Source organism: Seriola dumerili, unplaced genomic scaffold (genome assembly GCF_002260705.1).
Source record: "Seriola dumerili isolate Sdu_G_001 unplaced genomic scaffold, Sdu_1.0 BDQW01000341.1, whole genome shotgun sequence".
NCBI lineage: Eukaryota > Metazoa > Chordata > Actinopteri > Carangiformes > Carangidae > Seriola > Seriola dumerili.
The window spans coordinates 322,912-344,408 of NW_019174596.1; the positions used below are offsets into that span (position 1 = coordinate 322,912).

Here is a 21,497-nt window from a genome sequence, read left to right on the forward strand (position 1 = left end):
GTTTTTACAGAACATAGGTATTCTTCAGGGAAATAAAAACCTGTACCTTCCAGGGGAGTGTAATATGATACTCCTCATCATTTTCCTTCATAATAGAGAGAGACACTCCATCAAAACACATACTCTAGCACAGAGGGAAAAAAACACAAAGAGGTGTGTATTGATTTTTTGAGTGGAGTGTGTTTTGCCTTTGAGGGACAATTTAATGAGTCTACAAGCAGAGTTCCAGAGGGGGAAACCATGAACCAGAGACAAAAGACATTTTCTGTTTTTCGTGAATGCCATAGGCCGTGGGTGACAGGGACGGACTTCTCTCCAGGGTGTGATCTCAACTCTCAGCCACAATCATTCCACTGGGGAGAGGCATTCAGAGATCTGGGCCCTTCATTATGTGCCATGAATCATACAACTAGAGACATCAGCCACTGCAACAGCAGGAGGGGGATAAGCAATGTTTTGGAAAAGAAAAATATTTGTACTTACGGTTCAATTCAGGGCTAAAACTCCAATGTGCATTGGAAAAAAAAAAAAAAAGAAACTAACCAAGCAATAATCTGCCAAGAAATCTTAAGTGATTTACAACAAATAACAGCAGTGGTGCAAGCACATTCAGAACAATTCCTGGTAAGTTCCTGGACAGTGAGTGGGCAATTAATAGTGAATTAAAAGCTATTATTTTCCTTATAAATGTCAAGATCAACTCCTCACTAGATGACAGGCTGTCTGATTTGTTTTCGTGATGAGCTTTAAGGATCTGAGCACCAACAGGATCATTACGGAGCATCACTAGACTTCTGCTGTGAGAGGGTCTCAACTTCTGACTTCCAAATATCAGTCCTATATCAATCGTGCACGCTTGATATATCCATCACTGCTGTGAGAGATCGAACGAGTGAAACTGTGGCCAACATCAAGAGCAAAATGACACCTTGTCAGTGTGAAATGTCTTATACTAAACAAGATATAGTGGCCACCATTCGTGGCATCATAGTCTGATGGTTACTTTTGTGAATTGTAGAGCATTTATTTTGCATTATATTCTGCAGAGGGAGGTAAATACTAACATTGCTACTGGGAGGAGTTTATTTGGAGGTTACAGGACATGGGAGACAAGAGCTCTCTTTTCTCACATTTCTCCCTTTGTACCCTTTCATCTTTCCTCCCTTCCCACTCAACCCTCCCAGACTCTATTTGCCACCCTACAATCTGTTAGCAGTGGTCAGGGGACTCACTAGTTAGAGGCACCTCCAGAGAGGTTTAACCTCATCAGACCTGCCGTCATGACAGAGGTGTTCTTTGGACCCAAATGAGGATGATTTATTCATACGCTCAGCAACAGTGTGATCCAGCTGCCTTTTTAACCCGGCTAATTAATTTCAGTGGGTGGTGAGGCGGGCGCTCTGATGATTGAGGATTGGAGGATTGATGGATTCCACTTACGCAAGTGCATTCAAACTAACATGGCTCCTCTAAGCTAGCACATATCCACAACATGTAGTAATTGCACATAATCCTTCCTACTGACTAACAATGAAGATAATCAAACTACTCACTTTTGGGTACTTCATCACAATCTCATCTTGATGAGACAACCATGGTAGCTTCAGTATTGTTGATGCTGACCCCCCAACCCCTTAGTTGTGTCTCGTACATGGGTCCAGTAGTATCACAAACTGGTGAGAGGACAAAATGCATCCTTGTCGGAATCCAATGTCCACCTTGAAGAAGCCCAACTCACAGCTATGATTCGTCTGGGTAGTCTTGCAGCCCTCCACAATCACTCTGTCTGTCTATCTGTGGACTATATCTGTAACTTGTTTTCGCGCTGTATGTTCTTTTTGTATTCTTTTTGTTTGTTTGTGTGTGTGTGTGTGTGTGTGTGTGTGTGTGTGTGTGTGTGTGTGTGTGTGCCTATACTGCAAATCAATTTCCTTTGTGGATAATAAGGTTGATCAATCACTCACACAGCAGCTCCCACAAGATATTTTGGAAGTTGTCAGAAGTTTCAAAATCCACCAAGAGGATTAGCAATTCTCAGTGATATGTCAGTTATCTATGACAGATTTAAACCCGGTCCAGGACAAAATCTGCGCTTCTCATATGTGGGGTTTGACATAAGTCTCCTCCACCATGGAGACCTCTGACTAATGCAACTTCTACTACAGAGAATAGAGGCTCAGACACTCCCAGAATGATCAAGAAGTGTCTGTGGCACAGAGCAGCATGGTTTGTCTGTAAGGTTTAGAAGTTCCTCAAAATACTTCTTCCACCTTATAACAATGGTGCCAATTACGGTCAAACGCTCCTGCTGAGGAAAGCCCAGGTACTGACCTACATTCCCTCCTGGGGTGCCAAGTAGTGCAGCAAAATCTCTTCTAGCCATGATTTCCCTTCTTTTAGTACTACACCAGCGGCCTTTATAACTTCCTGGTTTTTCCTCCGCTGTGCTAGGAGTACCCAGGTTAACCAGGCATGGAAGTACATCAGGGTAGCCATGTCCCAAACCTTATGGTGAAGAGGGAGCTAACCCAGAAAGCAATGCTTTGTCTTTGCTACAACCTCCCCTATGGCAACAAGCTCCAAGCATTAAATGAAAGAATGAGATCATAGATACAAGAGGCTAAAGTAAGTTTTTTTTTTTTTTTTTTTTACACATGGTGGCTGTTCTCAGTAGGGCAAAAATTTCAGCAAACTTGGGGTGCTTACTGATGAGACACTGCTCTTCCACATTGAAAGGAGTGCTACTGGCAACTGGTAAAGAAGACACCGGGTCACATCTGTACAGGTATACTGTCATACTGGAGTGGAGACCTCAGGATATAACTAGGCCAAGTACAGGAGATTATACCGCCCAGATGCTATGGAAGCACCTGGAAAACCTCCCGAAAACGAGGCTTTCTACTGTGACCTTAACGCAGTTAAAGTGGGAGAAAATGGATGGATGGATGGATGGATGGATTGATGGACGGATGAACTGCAGGTTTTAGTTTAATAATTAGTTTAGAGATTAGTTACATTAGCTATTGTAATGGTAACAATAACCAGCAGTTTCAATGAAGGCAGTGACCTTGTGCATCATTGAGAAAAGCAGGCAGAGCTACTTCATGGTTAAGTGTCTTTGACTCTATTTCAATGACACTTTGGAGTTCCACATCTCTGAAGTCCTTCTACCACAATAGTTTTAGCATGACACTCAGCAGATACTACACACAACACTATAGAAATCACTCTTCACGGGAAGTGGGGCACATCATGCAGACAACATTTCTCTCCCTATGGAAACTGAGATGCTCTAACATTACTGACAGCCTCAGCACAGAAATAAATAAAGCTTTCAATAAGTTACATATAGATAAAGCTAACTCTACCAATTTTCCATTTCCAGCATAGAAATTAAAGTAAAGATGAATAAACCTCCAGCTGTGATGCTGAATTTACACCACTGCAGTTTGAGTGTTCTTGACTCTAGCTCTCCCACTCGCTGTATGATGGTTGTGCAGTTGAATTTACAGTGAAGGTCGCTTGATACAGAATACAATCACAGTGTGAAGACAGACAACTCACATATCACTGCTCTTTAGAATAATGCAGTCCTAAAACCTCTCTTTCATAATTGTCCACACGACTTGACACAAGTTCACCAGCAGCAATATTTGCTGTTCATTTCATGTTCTCAGAGTGTAAGAGTAAATGTTGTCTCTGTTGTATTATGTCATATGTAAGAATGTAAGAGAAGAGTTTAATAACATTATATCACCTCATACTCCTGTTTAAAGCCATAGCCCTCGGCAGTCTTCATCTGGTTGATGTGCTGGAGGAGGTCAGCCACTCGGACAGCAGGGTGGAGCTGGCCTGTGTGGTAGGGGGAGCCTTTACGCCCACATTGGTGCCTCGGGGAGCCTCCCAGCAGGCTGCTGGCCTCATTCACTGAACTGCGAGCATCACCTGAATCACACACAGGCAATGTTTGCAATTTCGATGCAACTGAAGGTTGAAAAGTTCATGTACGAGACAGGTTATGATATGAACCTTTTTTATGGCACTTTGTGCATTTAGTTCTGGGTGCCATACACTGGTGTTATCAGTGATGTCTCGCTGCATGCTGATATTAACACACACAGTGTATGCTCAAGGCGTGTCACTTTGATAAGGTTTGTCTCTGCAAAGATGTCTTCATATTAGAGCTTATATAGACACGACAGCAGCTCTGTCTCTGATGGTGTGTGAAGCAGACCAGGATCTGTATCAACTTTAGACTAAACACATCTATTTTCCTTTCTGCGAGACCGACAATATTAGAAAGGAGATCAAGATGAAAAGTACAGAGGACAATCACAAATCATTTATTTTGATTCATTCAATCACGTTACTTCACTAGTGCAATTCTCTCATTTCTTTGAAATCTAGTGCTATTCTCTGTGTGTCAGCTCCAGGCAGTGGATAGCTGAGGGTAGAACAATGTTTTTCATGCAGGGTGATTACTATCTTCGACAGTCATTCAGACATTTATGGAGAGAATGAGTGACGGTCGAAGAGATTATATAAAGTCTAGGATGATGTACGTCAAGTTTTGGAAGGTAAGCTTATAGGTTGTACTGTACATGTGTGAGTCTTAGTGCATTTATCTTACTGCGTGTGCCGCAGGTGTGTGCATCCATGAAGGAAAGAGCCATTCTTTCATCCTCTTGTAGGGTGCTCTGGTCTGTGAAACTGCGCTCCATGGAGCCCATATGGCTCTTCTCCTGCCGATAGGTAATGGGTGTCTTATTCATGTTCACTGGTTTCCTATTAAAGGATGAAGAAGACAATGGAGGGGAAATAGGCATACAGGGGAGATGGTAGAAAGACAGAGACAGAGGCAGAGAGAAAAAGGAAACATTATGTTTAGTAAGGAAAAACAGGGAGGTAACAACTGACAGAAACAAAGACAAAAAGGTTGCTTTCCCTCTACGACTTATGATTGACAGCCAGAGCACAAGCATGTATATGATGGATCACAAGAGGATGGAAAAGCAAAGAGGTGGAGTCACTTACGGATAATAAGAGTAGTAGTCCCTTCTGGTAAGAGTGCAGGAGAAGGAGAAAAAAAAATCAAGAGAAAGAAGAGATGTAAGATGAAAGCAATGTCAGCTGAGGGCAGAATGCATTGATTACAGGGAAAATGAGAACCGTCCTCTTCATGAGCTCGGCTTTGCGGGCGGCCGCATGACACATAGGAACATGCCAAGCAAGTGCAGACGGACCAAACTGCAGCGAGGCAGAAAAATGTGTGTTTCCTTCAATCGAATATGTCTCTGTGTTACACTTCAAGGACTAGACCACGTGGATTCCTGTCGCAGCAAATTTAGTAATCAATTCCCTAAACGCAAGATTCATGGTGGATTAGCGGAGGAACCCGGGCTAAAGTGCACGAGCAGCGGTGACTTTCAAAATCAACCTATTCAATTTTAGCCTGGACATTTTTTCAGTCATTTAATAATGATTGCTGGTGCCCTGTAACTTCACATTTGGCATGGCGGGTTCTTTGGATTTCAGTGTATCTTATTTAAGTAAGACCGGTTAAGCCTTGTTTGAAAGGCTGGCCTACAGCCGCAGCTAAATAGATGCAGAGCCAGAGGTGTGGATGAGCTACTGTAGACTTGTGGGATCATTGGCTAATAATCTCTAAAAGCACCTTTTCCCTACCAATTACCATCTCATTTAAGGGTCAGGCCTCTGCTTGGTGTGCGTAATTAAGTGGCTAATTGAATTGCATCCGCCTTTAATTAAATACTTCACACTCAGATAGGCTCTGCAGATGAGAGTTGTTTGGTCCCTCTGGTGCACCATAAGGGAGTGAAAACAATGCAGCGCTTGGCTGTCGGTCCGGCATCTTCCCTAAACAAGCGTGACCTTTCGGAAAGTTCAGCAAGTATAAAAACTGATTACTGAACTGCTCCAAAACAAAACACAAAGGGAAAATCAATGTGGGAGATGTGGTATGATTATGCATAATGAGGCATGTTTCGTACTCAACAGTTGTCAGCAGACGTTTACCCTTTCTTAATGATGATGATGACAGCACCCAGCAGAAGGATGAGCACTACCAGACCTCCGGCGCACACCCCAAGAATCAGCCCCATCTCCTCAGAGTGTTGGGACACCTCCAGAGCCTTGCGGTGATCTTTACACGCCGCTAGAAGCAGAAACAGAGACACGCACATTAAAAAGGCATAATGCAAATATAGCACATAAGGGAGCGGAGGTGCGGAGCAGGTGATTCAGTTTAAGCAGTTTAAAGCAAAGAGTGTGAAAAATTTGATATAGAGAGGCAAATTGAGAATTCACAGCTTTGAAGAACATATCATTCATGCACATAAAACTTTTTTTCTCAAATGTAGACTTTTCACATAACAATACAGACATTCACATCGCATATTCTGACCTCTGAGAGGACATCCAATGATTCATAATAGTCTACTTAATGCCAAACCTACATTTTACTAGCAGTGGGATTTTCAAAAGGTATTTTCAAATACCAAAAATGAAAGGGACATGTGAATAAAGACATGACGCCTGAGAAGGGACATTGTCGATTGTCCAAGCTGTCCAAACCAACAAACCCGGAGTCTGCAGAGATACAGTACAGGATGACAATTTGTGCTTTGACAAACAAAATGATTGCCTTGCACACAGAATAAGTTAAGAATAAGTTTATTCGTCTGAATCGTTTTCAACCAGCTATTTAGACTGCTCGACGTTTGTGCTGATGTTTACAGAAAAGGAATGGAGATGGGAAAATGAACACACTGCTAGAAATTGTTGTAGAGGATTTTCACAAGTGTTGCAAATATGCCAAAATAAGATTTGCTAATTTGCTCAGATTCATTAGTCACGTTCAAAAAAGCCTCACAATACATTGTTCTTCCATTTATTGTTAATATTAGAGTTGCACAATGACATTGCATCAAAAAAACTGACTTTTTATGGTACTGATACTGCACTTGTGCATTTGCATGCTACGGTTGGAGGGCTGAAACTTTGACATGCATTTCTATTCAATACTGAATTAAATATTCGATTTTTCCCAGTCACAAGTCATCCACACAGCTCTGCAATATAATCTCAAGGTGCCCTGATGTCTGAGAGCTACTGGAAAGGTCGTAATCATAATAGTAGGTTACATTTCTCTGGAATAAAGCTTCATACTTATGTAAATGGCGCTGAGCAGAGGGCCTTTATTTGTCTTGTTCTAGGGGCCCACTGATCTAGTTTTTTCTGTGTGTGTCAGCCTGTCCTCCAGGCCTTGACAGCCCTGAAACAAGCCCTTCTGAGCCTATTGGAACAGCTCAACCTATCTGGAGAGCGGTAGAAAGTCAGAGCAAGCCTGGGGATAGAGCTGTATCTTGCAGCCTGCTGGGGAAGAATCAGATCTGGGGCAGGGGAAATGAAAACAGAGCCATGTTTTAGCCCAACTATCTGCAGCCGTGGGCACTTTGTGGGTGCTTCAAAACCCTCATCCTAAATAACGATAAAAGTAGGACAATATCATCACATTATTTGGCAGGATTTTTTAATCAATGATGGGTATCTGGCATATCTGAATACGGAAAACGAGTAATTGGCCTGAAATTAGAAAGGAGCTGTTCCTTCTAAAATTGCTTATGACATGGCTTTTTAAGTTGCTATCCCTATGTTGTTCCAAAAATGCGACATTTCGGTGTTTGCTGTTCAGTGTATAGTTACCATATTAGATGTTTAGACTTCAGTTTGCAGTAGTGGAAGGAGAGGGTTTAGTCAGACTGTGAATCAAAGATGATTTTCTTTGTGGTTTCTACTCTCACACAGGGACACACCATCATATTAAGATGCCTTTGTGTCTGTGAGCAACTGATTTCTGTCTGTCTGTGGGTGCTCCATTCAAAAAAAATCCTCAGCCACAAACTCAGCACTCCCTGTTTATGTTATGCTGTGACTTCATTTAAAATTACATCAACAAGTGAAATACAGGGGTACTTTATACTGGCTAAAAAATCATATATGAGGAGGTGAAAAATCTATTTCAGTTTTCTGACATTTTGGATAGATAAGGCGGTTTTGCCACACTTAGCCACAAAATTTCTATTAAGCCAAACACGAGCATGAAATAGATTTCCACATGAATCCATGCACCTGCCAGCTGCCCGATGGTGGAAATTGGCATTTAGAGGAGAAATGGAAGTCTGTTGTTGTGTTGAGCCTGCCAGAGGATCCTTAATTAAACTGTCACCTGGAAGTTGAAATGTAATCTCCAGCTTTGTTATCCAAGCCAGAATCATTTGCCTCCACTTTACTTGTGATGGGCTGCATGATAATAACGGCTTAGGAAGCGATGATGCAGAGGCTGTGTTAATGGTAGAGGGATCACGGAGATCTCAAACAGCAACAAAAAAACCCCTCTGACCTGTCGCACCTTGAAATTGGAAATCACCCTGAGATTTTTTTCCCATCAATTTGCCTTTTTTTTCCCCCTTTTTTTCCAGTTACAAGGTTACATCACCCTGCATGTGGATGATGTAATGCTGGCAATCATTGCTTGCCATTGTGCACGTCTCTCCCCTTTGTCTTTTCTATCTTCCCCTCTGTTCTCTCTAAATGATTTTATCATTTATATTTTGTTTTCTCCAATAATACAATTAAATGTTTTAACTGTTGAAGCTTCATTGCGCATTTTGAAATTTCTTTGAAATGCGCAAAAGAAAAAAGGCAAGCAAGGTGTAAAGCCTATTGCTGCGTGAAAGCATAATTAATCAATGCCCAACCGGGTGTCTGTGTGGGGCAGATGGAGTGAGACGCTGAGCTGAAATGGCTGGCCTTGCCTTTTGGCTTTATGCTTGAGGAGAGCCTCATCTCTTTAAGTTTTTCACTCACAAAAAGAGGCCTTCACCAAAAAAAGACACCCCGCCAAGTCAATTTACTTGCAAGGCTCTGCTTACTGTAGCGGTGCTATGAAAACTATAAATACATGACTTTTATTCACAGTGATCTGACAGTGTATTATGGCACAGGGGCTCTCCTGCCATCAGGACTTAGAGTCAATTTCTATGCCCTTTTCATGAATCCAAAAGCTGAGCTACAGAAGGGGTGGGTGGGCGGGGGGGGGGCAGGGCTTTCTCATACTGATAGGCCAAGGTAGCTCCATCTGGAAGTTTTGATCTGGAGGACCCTTCTGGACGGTGCTGAGGTCAAAGCCCTCAGATGTAGCCGTCTAGTGGGCTGCTGATGAGAACAAAGAGACTGCCTTTGATATAGTGTGTCCCAGCGTCTGCCCCCAAACAAACAGGATGAAAGCCTGACCTCTAATCCCTCCCTGCTTGTTGCCCTTTTCTCTGAGGCCCACCGCTAAACAACCAGGACCGTCAGAGAAAATTTGTCCAGACCCTCACCTTTGTACTTGAGAGAGAGGTGAATAACAGTGCAATATAAGCTAGTAAACCACGCCATTCCAATTACATCCCTAATTTCTTATCTTAGAACGATGAGAGGGTAGACGATATTGCAAAACACTCAGAAATGATGCAGTGTAATGTATTCAAGGTCGGAGTGTTTGTAGGAGGAGAAATATTCATGTTGAATTACCTTTGCGGGCAATGCGGATGCAGTTTATTCTGGATTCCTGAAAGAGAAAGAAAACACAGACGTCAGAGGGGAGAGCGTTGCTTTGTATTTTCATAAAAAAAAAAAAAAGATGTGATAAAAAAAAAGGATGATGTGAAGTACTGTGCTGTGACACAAACATATATCATGCTGAAAATAAGACTACAACAGACAAAACACACTTTCTGAATGAATATTAATACATGATATTTACTCCCCAGTCGACATGTTAACTCTGGACCACATCTGGAATCACATCACTGTCTCCCTTCACTGCTGTTTCTACCCTCTGTTTACTCAAATTACAAAACATGTGCGGGTTGCAATAGTCTTCTCTAAAAAAGCATAATTACTTCATGATAGAGACAAAAGAAATTGATTTAGGCTAAAAGGACAAAATACCCCTGAGTTAAGAGTCCTATTGATGACATGAGATTACAAACTATCTAAAATCTGAGAGCTGTGGTGAAGTGTTTGAGAAGATTAGAGATTCTTGCTGAAGGAGAAACGATGAGAGTTGAAAGGGAGAGAGCATAATTAAGAGGAGGGTTTCAGACCAATGCACCACTATGAAAAGGAATTAATTTTATTCAAATTTCAGCTGATGACATTGCAGTGTTATGAATAGGACCTTTGTCAAACAGCACTAATGAGATCCAAGACTGTAATCCAATTCCAACCTCTTGGAGGAGATGCATTATCAAATTAAGATTTACAGATGCTAATTCAGGCATTATAGGACAATCATGCAAATTTGTCCATTCGTAAATGAGCAAAAAGCGCTTTCCTCAAACTCCAGTTAATTTGCTTTTTTTTTTTAAAAATTGAAAATCCATTTCAGGCTGACAGACACTTTAACAAGTTCTTAACCCGGTGGTTTGATCTGAAAATGCAGACCCAAACCGCAGACAAACACGTCGTCTGTCAGAGAGACTTTCATTTTATTTCCACAAAAATCAACAGCCTCACTGATTGACATACTGCATGTTTACTAATGGGAACTGGTCTTATTTTGTCTTCTGTTATTTATATGCCTGTACTATGAGATTGAAAAGACAAAAAAAACAAAAACAAAACAGAGAAATAAGCAGGTTCATGTGGATACCTGTATATGGCAATCCAGCTAGATATATAAGAACTCTTACATATAACTCTGGCCATCATGTCAGACTGTTGATGTCCATAAGTGTTTGGTGCTATGTATTTCTTTGTATGGGTGTTTTTGCATATCCTGGCTGCAAATCAATTTCCCTGTAAGGGACAATAAAGACACTTTGAACTTTGAACTTTATTCAAAAGATATTATTATTATTATTTACTCTACATCATCTAACATTGTGCCCCTCTTTTAAGGAGAATGTAATGATTTTTACTGGATGACCTTGTATGATTTTCTTTGCATTTGGATACAATTCACAGTCGAGGGTTAATGCAACTGATAAAAAAATAAAAATAAAAAATAACACAGGAAACGCTGCAGTGCAGAGACGCTTGTACTCCTTGTGGCAGAATATGATGTTTTCATTTCAAATCATTTAGCTCAGAATGTGGAAAACCATCTTTTCTTTCCACTGTTGGTACATAAACATCAGAGGTCCTGAAGTCCAAACAAAATGTCTTTTATTTACCAGAGGACCATAAGACAACAAGAGAGTTTACAGAGAGGCTATATGTAGGCACAGCGGTGCTTTGTGCTAAATGCTAAGATTATCATGCTAACATGCTTACTATGCTTTGGACAAATACAAAATTCTCAACTGCTGATGGTGCTAGCATGGCGACAAACTGTATTCTTGAATCCCTGTTAAATATGTTTCATCTAAATTTACCAGCCACATAAACAAACAATATTATTTGTTCTGAAACTGTGGTAGATATTTTGGTGTTAAACATCTTGATTGTGGGTAAAAAGCTGCACTTGAGGTTGAAAAGTGGCATTGCCTTTTGCATGACACATTTTAATTAATAATCATTAATCAAATCGTTTAAAAAGTGCATCCCAGGTCCATTTCTGTGCCTCCATAAATGCTGACTGGTAACTTTGAGCTTTTGAGGGATTGACTCAATTATAAGAAACATTTTCCATCAAAAGGAGCAGATTCAACTGAACCTGCCTCCTTTATGGAGAAAGCATTTGAAATAGCACATTCAATCATTACAAGCTTTGCCAAATTAAGGCAGAGAACATTAACATCTGTTTATTGTAGATGAAAAAAAATATATATATAGATATAGATTTTTATATATACATATAGATAGATAGATAGATAGATAGATAGATAGATAGATAGATAGATAGATAGATAGATAGATAGATAGATAGATAGATAGATAGATAGATAGTACATCTGAATTACTGTGTTGCCGGCTCAGCAAGAGAGTTCATTGGCAAGCTCCAGATTGTGGGACACACATCACATGTCTGGCTGAGCTGTGCAAGTCACACCAGAGGGGCGGGTGTTTCCTGGCAATTTTAAACACAAAACACAAATGCCAACACAAAAACACGGCACACACTCAAGGTTATGCAGTGTGTGTTTGTGTGCGCGTGTGTAAAAAGTTGGGAGATGTAAGTGTAGATGTTATAAACGGCTGTTCTGTGACCTGCAAACCTATACTCTCCATCCACAGTCTTTCAAGCACCTCTTTAGATGGATCAAGCAAAGCAATTAGAGAGGCCCGACAGCCACCCTCCAGATAATTAGCATGGGTAAATGCCAAATATTGTGGGTCCCATATACTGTTCAAATTATTCCCATTGCTGCCACTGTTATCGAGGATTAGGTGCAATGTTGCCCCCTCCACAAAGACATTAAAGACAAACACAAAGTTAAACAGACCACACAGACCCTGACTTATTATGCTGTACAATTAAATGATAAAATAAGCAGGCTGACAATTCACTTTACATTTTAATAAGGTGTTCAGGGAGCAAATACTTCAAGTGATTGCCAAACATGACAACTTTATCACCACTTCCATATGCAGAAACCATTATCAGCAATTGTTTTATCCCAGTAAATACGTGGCTGTTTTCTGATGTTTCATTCTTAGGAGAGAGCTGCTTTCACTGCCAGCGACCCTTTTAGTTCAAGAGCAGGTACACTTTTTTCTTCTTCTTAAATGAGTAGGCATACGGTAATTATTTTTCCCTCTTCTGTATACAATCCAAAAACTAAAACTAAAATATCCCACAGTACATGAGTATTCTGGAAGCATTTATGCTCCTGTAGAAAATCAAATTTAGAAATTCTCTTTCCTAGCCTTCATTTTGTGACAGTGTGAGCTCAGTGCTAAAATGTAAAAGGCCTGAAATTCATAATTGCACACTGAGGATAAGTGGGAAGATAAAATACAAAAGAAGATACAGAACAACAAAAAACACATTTAGCAATTGCAGAGCATTTCCAGTCCGTACAGAGTGCGTGAGCCAAACCTGAACATTTGCTCTGTGGTTTTAATAGGCTCTCACATTAACACTTGGATGTGACCACTGTCAAAAGGCTGCAAAGTGAAAAACAATAACTCTGTAATGTTAATAATATCAACAACAACCAAAAGAAAGCATCAGTGTCATATTATTTGCTGGTCTGTTATTGGTTGAATTGCTGCTATTTTACGATCCTTTATTTTATTTTACTTTATGTAATTAGCATTTAATTAGTATTTTTTTCTGCTGCGGTCAGTGTTAGTTCATGTTGCCATTAGCCTGCTGTGGCATGCCTTCTGTGCCTTGCTGTTGATGGGTTATATGCCCAGCAACAAGCTGCCCCTCAACAGTATAGAATTGATTGAATTGAGTTAAATCACTAGCTTTTTAGCTGACATCCAACTAAAAAGCCCTTGATTAAAAAATTCTTGCGGTTAAAAACAGGAAACAATGAACCAACAACAAAGACTTTGCATACACAAAGGCCTAGTGCCTGAAATATTGACACTAGATTCAAGCTGAGTCTGTAATTATGTGTTTTCAGGAGTAAATGTTGTCGATTTTTTGAATAAAACTGAAAATTAAGTTGCTTGCCCTCCCAGCACATTGTTGTTCTTTCAAAAGGAATTGTTTCAGTCCTGCAGCACCAACACAGGGCTGTTGCCCAGATTTCAACAGATTTCTGTCTGCTACTGTATTTGCATGCAAAGGCAACAGTGTTTGAAAGACTGGGGGACAGTGCTGGCTGTGTGATCTGGCACTGTGCTCCACTCATTGTGGGTCATGGATGTTGGCCCCCTGCCAGGCAAAACAAAACCTAATCCCATCCGCCGGTAAAGCCAGGCCTCCCCTATCTAATCCCATGCTTAGTAGCCTAGTTGTGTGAAGTGCTCACACTGCACTCCCTCCGTGTGTTTCTCCACTGGGTTGGAAAAAGATGCTACTGGTGGGGATGAGCCACCCAGCTCTGTTCATGGGACTTTATAATACAGAGACGTCCGATGCAAAAACAAGAAAGAAAAAGAAAAGAAAGTGACGTGATCACAAAGTACCAGCCACTGACAGACCGCTAACCCAGCTTGCCTGTATTTGTTCCCAGCTGATGATCACAGAGGGTTGCGTTACCTACGGCAACATTTCTCAGCTACATTGCCACAGTCTGTGAATATTAAAGCAGCAGCTTTCTACCTCTGATCATCTGCACCTGTGCCCAATTATCCTTAAGTAATTACATCACCCAGGTAGCAGCTCTTCCTGTAATGGAATTTGGAAAGGTAATGTGGCGTCCTCCTGGTATGACCGGAGGGCTTTGTATGCTCAAGAATGGTGAAACACACACAGTGTGGAATAACACATTGTTACCTAGCTAAAACGTGTACAACTGAGACTCACAAAGTTTTTGTTACGTGGAATCACTGGCTATCTTCAAAGATAATCCTCTGATTAACTGTGTGATGAAAGAGAGGAGTATATCAGGACGATAATGAAAGGAATAGGACAGAATAGGAAAAGGATAGAAAATGAAAGACGGATGAAGTGACGTGAAGTACATTGTTGACTTTGAGTAGTTCCAGCTAATCACAGCTTCGCTAACTGTAAGTAATGCATGCAAGTAATTCACTGTTTCAGACATCCTTTGTTTGCAAAGAATCAAAGGAGTGGGATATAAACATACATAATTTCCAAATAGTTACAGTGCCAGCCGAATACGTTTCCATTCAACAATCCCTTTCACAGGATAAATACCCTGTCAAGGGTTGTGAGCCCAGACAATACAAACTGCCCTACACTGTCAACCACAGCATTGGTAAATACAGATATTCATTAACACCATTCACTGCTGGCGGAGAATTACCCTGAATACTAATACATACAGCTGGAGGATCAAGTATTGGCAGATCTGTTGCACCACTGGTGGCACTTGAAAATCACTCACCCCTCTAAAGTTGCTCATAGCTTGGAAATAGACAAGGTAGCTCTTGCGCGGATCCAAAGGGCTGTTCCAGTAGCCGTTGTAAGTGTGATTGTCGCCCACAGTGAAGGGACTGGCCTCTGGCAGACTGCTGGGTGGCAGCTCGGCTGTGTAGTAGTGTGGTGTGCCTCGGGCCTGGGCCTCGCCGTGGGACATAGGCAAGGGGAAACACTCCTGAAGCCCCAGCTCCCTCTTTACTTTCTTAACGGTTTCTTCTTCAACCACCACCTGGTATGTGCTGGACACAGGGTGGATGTGCACCTTTAATAAGCCATGTCTGATACAAAAAAAAAAGAAAGATCTGATATGTACATTTAAGATCATTTCCTCACCTGACAGGTGCCCCTCTGCCTTGAGCAGGGCGCAGCAGGACAGTAATTGTGCTCTCTGTCTCACTTAGGGGGGACGGCATGTCTCCGTAATCAAATGTGGGAGCTGAACACAAACAGAAACGCATTAAGTTTACATGTCAAAAATAATTACTGCACATGCACACACACACAAACACACAGGCCTCACCCAGTGCTCTTTTAGACCACATTAATTCAGTTTAAACACAGTCTTTCCCTCTTTTTCATTCCACATAAATGTGTTCAGCCCCTCAACGTCTCATGAAACAGACAGACCATTTAATTTTAGCAAAGAGCCATCCCTTCTCTCCGCATAAATGGCTAACAGTGTTAATATACCCAATACCCATATCCTCATATTCAGTGCACTGTTTGAATTTCCCTTCTAGTTGTCTTGGACACAAGTCCAATTAAAAGTCAGGAGTGAGGCTAAATTGAATGGGTTTCTCATTTGAAAGTATTTGGCTGAAGTCTTGCTCCTCCCTGGAGATGTGGCGGCACATTTCTCTTTAATATCAGTCGTCAATTAGTGAAGGGAAAGAAGAGCAAACTATTCATGAGGAATCGATGATTATTATATTAAAATAGCCGTTCGCTAATACCACAGCAAAAAAGAGCTGACATCAATTAAGGTGAGGCAATAAGGAATACTGAATGTGCGTTTGTTGACGCTAAAGGTCTGCTGCAGTTTGTAGAACTAAAAGAGAGTTTGATGCCTGCTGCCAGATAGAGTCTGTTTGAAGAATGATTGTGTATCAGCCACGGCGCAGCACACGTCCATATGCATATGCATGTGCGTGCGTGTGCGTGCGTGTGTGTGCGTGCGTGTGTGTGTGTGTGAGGAAATGTGTGTAGCAGGATACTCTGCGGTGGGTATTGCTTGGAGATGTTGACAGTAGTAGCTGTTGAAGGTGTTCAGTGTTTGCTAGCTGTCAGCGCCGATTTGAGAGACGCTCAGTGTAAGTGAATGTTCTGCACCGTGGGCCAGTGGAGGTGGTTGAGGATGATCTGCAAAGACTTTTGGACTCTATCTGTGGTCTGGCTTTGTGCCAGCGATCTGTCTGAAATACAGCCAGTAAGCAGCGATTGTGTGCTAAATCTATAATTAAACAAACCGGGCCTATCTGCGAAGAGATAGGGGCAGAAGGAGTGAAAGAGAGAGAGTAAGTGTGTGAGCATGACAGGGTGGGAGTGGCTGCGTTGTGTGTTCCTAAGAGGTGTAATCCCATCCCTTAACAAGCGTAAATGCATCATTAAAAGGAAACAGAAACACCAAGGCTGGGTTTCTATCACCAGTAATAAGCTCTGAGACTCTCCGATGTGACATTCCGGTCCCAAGAACGCACTGCATCTTTCTTTATACATAACACACAGCAGTGTCCCCTCTGTGGTGTTTCTCTGCTTCCTACGACTTAATTTATGTCTTGAGAACTGAGAGATGACAGTGTGTCACTATTTCAGAGAGGCAATGGAAAATAACTCTTATACTCTGGGAGCAGTAGTTTTGCCTCTGCGAGAGAGAAAAGATACCGAGGTCAAGAGAGAGAAAAAAACCCAGATCCTAATTATAGCACGCAGTGGGTGAAGTATAGTGTTGTACCTGCATGCGGCATCAGTGGTGGCGTAGAGAGCAGCCACTACATGGAGAGGCTGCCATTAATGTTTTAACATTTTACAGCTGCTTTCACACAACCTCCTCGCTCAGTTAGTCAGGCAGTGGTTATACCTGAGATGTTAGTGGTGATTTCAGTGAGGGCGGTCTGGCCAAAGCCCTTGGCTGTACGGGCTCGCACGGAGATTAGGTAAGTAGTTCCAGGGTGGAGGTTGGAGAACATGTGGTAAGTCTCATTCTTCAGCTTTGACACTGTTCTTCTAGGTCCTGGGACGTTGATTCCCGGATCAGACGACTCAATACTTTGGTAACTGATCTGTTGTGATGAGAAAAGAGAAAAAAAGAGACACCAGAGTCAACTTAGTGCTGACTTCAGGCTTTGTCATTGTAACCTGTAACAAATTTCAAGTGAGAGATTCATTTTTAGATTTTAGAGTTTGTAACTAATCAGCAGAGGTCAATAACTTGATGTAAAAATGGCTCTGTCATAAGTAGTAACTTGACTGTTTGATTGATATGATTCACTTCACTCAGAAATTAATTTGCTTCTCTAAGACAATGTGCTAATTGCTCATGGGTTTATGGTTTTAGATGAATTGGACTTGATTGGCATTGGCACTGTTAAGTCAAAGTCAAAGTCATACCTGAAGCTTTTCAAAAAGTTCTGAGTGGTAAATTATTTTCTATTATTTTCTGACACCACACAGTAAAAAAAGTGTATTCAAGTGTTTTAATCAATACTGCTAAGTGTTTATGAGTCCTATTAACTCTTATTAATACAAAAATTGCTGTGCATAAGTGTCCTTTAAAAGTGAAATCTTTTCTAAAGTTTTTCCTCAAGAGGTGATTTCCCTCGCCTGCTCGGCACTCTCATGAGAATTTCCACTTATACTCTTTCAAAGAGTGGCGAGCTAAAGGAGATGACCTTACTGCAATCAGACAAGGGTGAGCATATTAGGATGTACATTAGAGATCCACTTCATTCAAGGAATGAGCGCACACACTCACACTATGTACTTTATATGCTCATATGCATGTATTGCACACACAAACCACTCAAGCCAAACCAAAAGCTGTCCTGATTATCATAAGAACAGATTAATCCCTGCTCATGCCTCCTTAGTGTGAAGATAGAATTATGAGCCAACCAGAGACTAAACACAGACAGACCTCTGTGTTTCCTCTACAAAGGCAGACATAAAAGATGCCCGACAGAGCACAGAGCAGCGAGGAGGGCTTGCAGGACAGCATGGCGGTCGATGGGCTCAGGCAGAGTGGTCAATGGTTTAATCTGAGAGAAATGAAGAGGATTTCTACAGCTCTGTATGAAGCTTTCTCTGTCAGTCGAGGGAGATCAACACACTACAGAGTAAAAAATCCTGTGCAGCCCCCACTTTATATGTCAAACCACAAATCCTATTTAATAATATCCTTGAGGCGACATTGCAAGAGAGGCCAAGGAAAGAAGGCTTGAGGATAGGTAGGCAGGCCTACTCATGCCTAACCACAGACACAGGGTGTACGGCCAATATAAAATCGTTATCCACTAAATGGAGGGCCTACATCACAACACATACATGTGAGTTATCACGCAGGGTTCTGTTGTAATGGGACAAAACCAGCGTTAAGTGCCGGACCATGTGCACAAGGCCAGTGAAAGTGAATCCAAATCGTGCTGCTGTGTTCGCTCACATAGGCGCAGTGCACCTTGTGATAAAGGTTCGGGTGAAGAAGAGGAATATAAAGCAGAGTGGTTTGGAGATTACATATCTGTATTATGCCAGTAACAGTGGCACTTGAAATAAATGGCTCAACAAATATAGAGGAGAGTAATTTATGCAATCAGCATGAAAATACCAAAAGAACAGGTGCATTTCAGTTCCAGGAAAATGATAAGAATGTTGTAGTGTTGCTTGAGATTAACTTTGTGCTGCCATAAATATTGAGTCTAAAGCGTTAGTGGATGTGCTGATTATCTGTTGGAGTATTAGATTATTATTTGGGCTACAGTTAGAAAATAAAAACACAATATAGAGTGCCCAAAAAACAGACTGTACCGACATCTGGTGTAAACAATCTGCCCATAAATAGCAGCTCTTCTGGAGTTTCACAATACATCACCCATCTTCCTCAGTAGATGGAGTTTGCCCAGTTGTCATGGTGTTCAAATTTCAACTTTTCTGTGCACTTAATAGACCTCTTATCTATGATAGCTGAAAAGTTGAGATACATTTTTTCAGTTGAAAAATAGAAATTTGAACTTCTACATAAGTGTTCTAGGTGTTCACAAACCCCCCCTCCCTAATTCAGTGACTGTCCAATCAGTAACATGCAGTGGGGAACCGTTAGGGCATTCTAGGCTTTTAATTCTAATTTTAGCTTCATTTTCTATCAGGTGTAATTCAGAAATTAAAGGGTTACAGTCCTAAAACCATGAAAATAGAGTTTAAAGATTTTTTTTTTTTTTTTTGTCTCTTTAATAGTCTTTCAAAAATCCAAAAAGGAGCAAGGCCAAAAGTGTAAGGAATGGATTTAACAGTGTGTTAAGGTGTTTATCTGCTCTAACCTAAGCTGCTGAGATAGTTAGATAGTAATTTAATGCAGTTTCTCTCCCAATTGGTCCCCAAAGGCAAGGGGAAGCATTAGCCAACTACAGACACATGACAAATTTCAAGGAAAAACCTGAAAAATGCCCCCATCCCCCATCCATCCATAGGGCACAAGGGGTCACTGAATTGTTTGATGAGTATATTGAATGATGTCAATGATATGCTATGGCCTTAACAGTCTCCAGATCTCAACCCAATTGAACACCTATGGGAGATTTTGGACCAATGTGTTAAACAGTGCTCATCAAAACATCAAATGAGGGAATATCTTTTGGAAGAATGACGTTCATCCCTCCCGTAGAGTTCTTGTAGAATCTATGCCCAGGAGCACTGAAGCTGTTCTGGTAGCACTAACTGAGACACTTAATGTTGGTTTCTTCTTTTTATTTGTCACCTGTCTGTAGAAAACAAAAAAGTTCCTGACAGCACATCCACTGTGTAGTATTCCCAAAAGAGCAAAAAGAAATTCAGCAGAGTGTCTCTCTGGGCTCACCTCATATTGGGTAATTAGGCCATTGGGCTCGACAGGCTCCTCCCACTTCAGGAAGATCATGTCATCCAGCGGGGTGAAAGTGAGCGACTCCGGTGCTATGCCTCCGGGAACTATAAGAAATTGTCAGAACAAACATTTGTCGGGGAAATTGAAGTGCTAATCCCAAAGTGAGCCCCTCCTGTCAATATCACAGAAGTGAATGTCACAGTGGCTCAGAACAATGCACCACATGAGACACTCAGACAGCCAGAGAGCAGCAGGCTGGGAACATCAGATAAGGACACAGTTAATTTATGAACTGCATCAATTATGTAACCACAATACAGAGAAGAGGCAGGGAATGTAAAAAGGATATTATAATTTTATATCAATCCTCTGTCAGAGTTGAAATATATTGATGAATATGTCAGACACTTGCTGGTAAACTTGTTTCTGAATGGCAGTGAGAGCAAAATGAATGCCTCAACATTCAACTATGGACTGTGTTAACAGTTTTTTTTTGGGCCATTCAGTAGCAGCTCCAGTCTCCACAGTCTGTGTGAGCGCTGTACAGAGGGGGACTGTTATGTGAGATTCAGGCCTGAGGCTAGAGCAAGAGCCAAACAGCTGAGTCGACTGTTATTTCTGAATCGAGTTAGTCTGGAGGACAGAGTTGCTTATTAAGGCTTTTGGCAAAAGCGTTCATAATTGACGTGTACTGTGTGTCTATATACATGTATTCATCTTTTCTCATTTCAGAAAAACTCTTTCTCTTGCTTCCTCCCTCTCTCCTGATCTTTTCTCCATCTTTCTCAGTATATATCTCTTTCTGAACAATCTTGTTTGTTTTGATTTTTTCACGGCAGAATTGATTTCTCCTTCAGCCGCCATGCAGACGATGTGCTACGGCACAAAGGAATAATAGCAGATAAGAAATAAGCACAAAATCCTATCTCAGGGTTGCAGGGGACCCAGATATAATGTTTTCTCTTTTATGTTATTTTCATCTAAAAATGAAAAGGATCTTCTGTAATGCTGATTCAGCCTCAGTCAGATGGTCACCCTCTCTGTATTAATGCGTTAGAGGAAGAGAGAGATGCTGGTAGAAGTGTTAAGTGTTTTGAAATATGAAGCAAATTAACCACATATGAATCCAAACTGACATATATGGATACTTTAACCACTACTCGTACAGAAGATTTAAAAATCTTCACAACACAGGACACTGTCAGTATATAGGTCGGTTTCTGGGAAGTGTCACGTCTGGATAGTCTCCATTCTGACACTGACTATGGGAATAGTTAAACAATTTTGAGGTACTGCAGTAAATTTTCACACTCTCTTCCAAAACAGCTATCACAACTAAATCACGAGACCGTAATTTAAGATGTGACAATGATATCTCTTTCTCCGTGCGTAAAGGGTTGAGACAGTAAA

At 41.2% G+C, this 21,497-nt stretch overlaps 1 protein-coding gene across 3 annotated transcripts in view; it reads right to left on the reverse strand.

Moving 5' to 3' along the window:
• Positions 1 to 21,497, reverse strand: part of LOC111232882 (receptor-type tyrosine-protein phosphatase U) — a 148,434-nt gene that overhangs the window by 23,862 nt on the left and 103,075 nt on the right. For 2 of the 3 annotated variants that reach the window (XM_022760564.1, XM_022760562.1), the window contains exons 9-17: positions 20,082 to 20,191; positions 17,094 to 17,295; positions 15,350 to 15,452; positions 14,982 to 15,255; positions 9,598 to 9,634; positions 6,037 to 6,175; positions 5,035 to 5,058; positions 4,631 to 4,785; positions 3,758 to 3,945 (exon numbers count right to left, since the gene is read on the reverse strand). In XM_022760564.1, the coding sequence (XP_022616285.1) occupies positions 3,758 to 3,945; positions 4,631 to 4,785; positions 5,035 to 5,058; positions 6,037 to 6,175; positions 9,598 to 9,634; positions 14,982 to 15,255; positions 15,350 to 15,452; positions 17,094 to 17,295; positions 20,082 to 20,191 (1,232 nt within the window). The remainder of the gene's footprint in view (positions 1 to 3,757; positions 3,946 to 4,630; positions 4,786 to 5,034; positions 5,059 to 6,036; positions 6,176 to 9,597; positions 9,635 to 14,981; positions 15,256 to 15,349; positions 15,453 to 17,093; positions 17,296 to 20,081; positions 20,192 to 21,497) is intronic. The other variant, XM_022760565.1, reaches the window with a different exon arrangement.